At 35.2% G+C, this 5,411-nt stretch overlaps 1 protein-coding gene across 1 annotated transcript in view; it reads left to right on the top strand.

Moving 5' to 3' along the window:
• The window catches only part of LOC112461675 (alpha-protein kinase 1-like), a 68,669-nt gene that overhangs the window by 60,732 nt on the left and 2,526 nt on the right, over positions 1–5,411 (top strand). Inside the window, exons 6-7 of the mRNA XM_025027010.1 lie at positions 2,272–2,407; positions 4,580–4,909. Coding sequence (XP_024882778.1) covers positions 2,272–2,407; positions 4,580–4,909 — 466 coding nt within the window. The remainder of the gene's footprint in view (positions 1–2,271; positions 2,408–4,579; positions 4,910–5,411) is intronic.

The following is a 5,411-nucleotide window of genomic DNA, read 5'->3' as shown; positions in this document are numbered from 1 at the left end:
GTGTGTGTGTGTGTGTGTGTGTGTGTGTGTGTGTGTGTGTGTGTGTGCGCGCGTGCGTGCGTGCGTATGTGAGTGTACTACAAGGATAAGGACCCCGTGGTTTGTCAGCTCCACAGTATTTCAAAACTTCAAACACTCCTTGTGGTGTGTTGTGTGTGTGTGTGTGCGTGCGTGTATGTGCGCGTACGCGCGCACACACACAACAAGGAGGGTTTGGACGTTTGAAGTCTTGAAATATCGAGAGCCGACGAATTACGGAGTCCTTATCCTTGTGATATACAAACACATACACATACACACACCACAAGAAGAGTTTGGAGTTTTGAAATTCTGTGGAGCTGATGAACCACGGGGTCCTTATGGTATACACACACACTACAAGGAGAGTTTGGATTCTTGAAACACTATGGAGCTGACGAACCACAGGATCCTTATTCTTGTGGTACACACACATATACACACACACATACACGTGCGCGCGCACACAATGAGATGTAATTCTGACTAGTAAAACTTCATGCGGTTTATTTTTGGGAAGAATTACAACCATAATTTGGGGCGGCAGTGTGGTCTAGTGATAGAGCGCCAAATTCGTAATCTGAGGAACCACATTCGAGTCCACTTGAACACATAAACATGGAATTTTAATATTCCGAAAACTGCGCCCCTCGCGCGAGAAATTGACTCCCATGCGGAGAAAACTGAGCTCCGTCTTTCAGAAGAGACGTTAAGCCGTTGGTCCAAAAAGTTTAATAGGGTTAAGTGTGGAGGTGAATGAGAATTGTAATCTCATAGAGGATCAATTAAAAACTTCCATTGACAATCATAATTTGAGCTAATGACAGTGACATCTTAAAACGCAATCATCTTTATTTCGTAATATTGATTGCGAAAAATGAAGAGCTTGAATCGAATTTTGTCTTTACTTTCCTGGCCTTAAAAATGATGTAAATCATTGAATAGAGAATATGGTGCAGGTTATGCAAATTATTGTATGGAGAATAATGAATGCAGCTATTGAAATTATGAAAGAACCAAACGAACCGCAGGTTCTCCTAGTTTTTTAGGCCTTGCTGAATCGACCTTGTTGCAAATTCAAAATTGAATATCTCGGCACCTAAAATATCCTAGCATGAATTTTCAAAAATAATGTGAAACCTTTGAAACCCTATTTGTCGAAATTTAAATTGAAATTGTGCGCGACAATATTTTCAAAATGGCGAATGACAAAGCAGGGAGAGCATGCAAAGTTGATAAATAAAGGTCCGAGTTTGCGACGATGCACGGCGTGAATCAGGTATTGCAGCCCAATGGGACAAAATGCACATGAAAGTATATAGTGTTATCTTGAAAATGTTTCTTTACTAAGCTCGATGCGATAATTGTCCCATTGCTGAGTTATTCCATAACTCAGCGAATAATTATCGCATCAAGCTCGATAAAGAAGCATTTTGAAGATAACACTCTATACTTTCATATGCATTTTGTCCCATTGGGCTGCGATACCCGATTCACGTCGTGCACGCACCGTCGCAAACTAGGAGCTTTGATTATCAATTTTGCATTCTCTCACTTTTTCATCCGCTATTTTGATTAAAATGGCCGAGCATTATTGCCATTTAAATATTCTTAAAGCGGACATTTGGCGCTTTATTTTACATTTAAAAAAATATTTTTATCTTCACTATTTACCAAGTTATAATTATTTATGGTAAATTTTTCTCACAAACATTTTTAGTGTACCACTTTTTTGGGACTGAGTGTATTTGTGACTATTTTCCTAACTTGCCTCTTTGTCGCCTACCTATCGCCCTACTGTAATAATATATTATGATCTATTATCTACCTCTATAGAAGTGACTCGTCGTAGCAAAATACAACAGAATAGAAAAAGGAAAACAGATAAAAACGGAATGGAGAGAGGGAAAGCACTATGCTGATATCTATTTAATTAGAGAAATGAAACATATCGATATTTCCATCAAAATAATGAAGTTACTAAGGTTTATTTTTAAAAAAGGGAAAGTAATTAAGTGCATTACAGAAACGATAACTTAAAAATCTGTCATATTTTTTTTGAGGTGCTGTCGAATTTAGGTGATTACGATACAAACTAGTTGTCATTTTTTTTAATATTTAGGATATTTTCTTGAATTATAATAATTGCAATACTAATGTAAACACTAATAATATATTACTAAAAATTTTAATCTCTTTAAACGTTATCATTTATCTAAAATTTATGATATAATGCTGGTTACTGATTTTCAGACCTGTGTCAGCATACGCCCTTTTCTTCAGAGACACTCAGGCAGTAATTAAGGGAAAACATCCAAATGCCAGCTTCGGCGAAGTATCTAAAATCGTTGCGTCAATGTGGGATGCATTAGACATTGAACATAAAAATGTAAGTATTTAAAATCTTAATAATCTTATGTATTTCTATTATTTGTTCGATGATTATCTATAACGAGTATCGTTTCAAGTATAATTGTGACACACAAATGCTGCTTAATATAATTATAGATTTTATTATATAATTTTATATAATTATTATATAATACTAATATTAAAAAGAGAAAAAGAAAGTTGTCTAATAAGAGCCAAACGCGGTTATTTGTATGTAAGTTGATGCTATGTAATATTCAATTAATAATTTAATACAAACTATAAATCGTTTTGGATATACTTTGAGCCATCTTTAGCGACGCGGTGATAGATAAATTAAATAATATCAAGCTCTCCGAAAAATATAAAGTGAGTAACTGAAGCTGTGAAAAAGACAACGGAAACAGTTTGTCAATCTCATGTTCTCTGAACTTGATTTGGTGAATAAATTTCATATTTTTTTGCCGGTTAGTCTCAATTTTTATTAAATTTTTCTAGCTTTTCCTCTTTAAGTTTACATTTTTTTTGTACCTTTAACTTTTAAATACTCCCCAAACTAGGGGAGACCGGGGCGAAGTCGACCCTTTTTTTCGGTGCCGATTTTTAACAACAAAATAAATCATTTTAGTGAAATATAGTATACCATTGTAAAGAGTGAACCCTTGGCTACAAAATTTATATAGGCATTTTTGGTCTACGTCGCTTTGTTCAACTGGTATAGAGTAAAAACGACAAAGGTGCAAAAATTGAAAAGTCAAAATTTCCGGGGCGCAGTCGTGTCTTTATTCTCGGACTGGATTTTAAATAAAGATACATAATTTTGATCATAACAAATAATAGAATACACTTTATTCATTGTTTTTTAGTAGAAAATGGAAAGCGGAAAATAATTTTAAGAAAATCAATTTTCTTTTTCGCTAACAGTTAAAGCATGTAAAAACAGAGTCTGACGAGCGCCCGCACTCGTTGTGTGCCTTACGCCTGCACGAAATGCACTGTTTTTCATTGGCTCTGTTTTCTATTATCTCCGAGCATACGCAGCATATATTATTTAGCTTTCTTGACTTCGTTTTGGCTTGGAAACGACTTCGCCCCGAACACAAGTTTTAGGTTTGGTCGCTTATAAAATAATAGAAATCAATGAAAATAAAAAAACTGCACTGGATTCGTGTTCAGCATGCATTACTCTTTAGAATCACTTACTTTGAGATTCGGAGAGACAATAATACTTAAGATATTACAAACTTTCGACCTGCGAAAACACGTTTGCTTCGATAAGAATCACAACATGACGCGTAATCTCACTAAACTCGGTTGGTCACGTGGGCACCATAAATCGCGCTTACACGCTTACAGTATTAATGGCGAGTTCACACAACATACAGATTTCGAGATAATTGCAAAAACGACTCCGCCCCAGGGCTGAATTCGCCCCGGTCTCCCCTATACTTTTCGGAAAACTTGAGATTATCAAGAGACACGGTAGTGTCTCGTGCCAAGTATACGCGGAGCGAGACCGACCGTGACTTTTTTAAACGCGACGCGACGGGTTGCGAGTTGCGAGTACTCCTCGGAGTACTCGAGATGTTGAGATCTCGATAACGAGTGAATTTGTCTATCACTGCGTCGCTGAAGATGACTCAAAGTAAAACCGAAACGTACGATTTATAGTTTATATTAAATTATTAACCCTCCGTAGTCACACCTATTTTTTTCAAACAAGGAAGTCACTCTGGGTCATTTTGACCCGAGACGAACTTTGACCGTTCGCCATTTGACCATTTATCCACCGATCGTGTTGAAAAAATTCTCGAATGCACTTGCGATATTGCTAAATTGATTGCTATAAAAAAAGAAGGGCCTCAGGAATTTTTAACATATAAAAAAAATTCGCGATTTTTTTTTGTTTTTTTTTTTAACTACAGCTAGAGGGCGTCATGCCCGCAAATTTTTAAGTTACGCGCAAGATATTTACGAGCAAAGTTGAGGCTCGGGTCAAATTGACTCGGTTTGACTACGGAGGGTTAATTGAATATTAGATAGCGTCAACTTACACACAAATAACTGTATTTGACTCTCATAGCCCACTTTTCCTTTTTACTCTAAATTTTAATATCAAGCGTCTTTAGCTAATTATTTCTTTTAATTTTAATACCATCGTTGTTGAGTTAAAGTATAAATTTTCACATAGTATTACAAAAAGAAAACCGAGGCAGCTAAGAAGGAATATTTGAAGGCTCTCGCGGCATATAGAGCATCTTTAGTAAGCAAAGGTGCGAGTGAAAATGAACAAAAACAACAAACACAACAGCCACAACAACAAATGCAATACAGCGGATACGCAGGCTATGCCAACAATACTGCGCCAGGAAATGTTACATATCAAGTCTATAGCCCTCAGCATCAACCTTCGTCGCCTCAACAGCAACATCAGCAACAACAGCAACAGCAGCAGCAACAAATGGCTGTTAATAAAAAGTCACCCCATCATTTAGCTATGCAAGGAAATCCTCAACAACAAGTATGATTTAGCAAATATACAATAGAATTTTTGAAAAAAAGTCAAACATGATAAAGACAAATATAATTTTTTTCGAAATTGTAATTTAATTCTATACTTGTGTCCTTATGACATAATTGTTGGTACCTAGACAACAATTAATACATAAATTCAGTGATTAACGTATTACTCATTAATCACTGAATCACTCGTTAATCACTCGTCTTTCTATAAATAAAATAAGACTGTTGTTACGTTTATCATATAACATACAATACGTAAAACTTGTAAAAACGTTGTTTGTATAAAATTCTTTAAATTTTTTTATGTTTTTGTCTTTGTTTTTCTGCTTATGTATAATAAGAACTAATATATGAAGACATTGAGAGATTTTGTTTTTATAATTCTAGTAATTCATATTCGATTAATGAAAGTCATGAAAAATATGAACAATTTCAACGATTGATTAAACTAAATTGTAACAGAGTTATTTCAGTTAATGAATGCGAACAAACATTATCGA

Source organism: Temnothorax curvispinosus, unplaced genomic scaffold, assembly GCF_003070985.1.
Source record: "Temnothorax curvispinosus isolate PA1 unplaced genomic scaffold, ASM307098v1 QBEX01011576.1, whole genome shotgun sequence".
NCBI lineage: Eukaryota > Metazoa > Arthropoda > Insecta > Hymenoptera > Formicidae > Temnothorax > Temnothorax curvispinosus.
The sequence above is the reverse complement of the archived record's forward strand: the minus strand, read 5'-3'. Positions and strand labels throughout refer to the sequence as shown.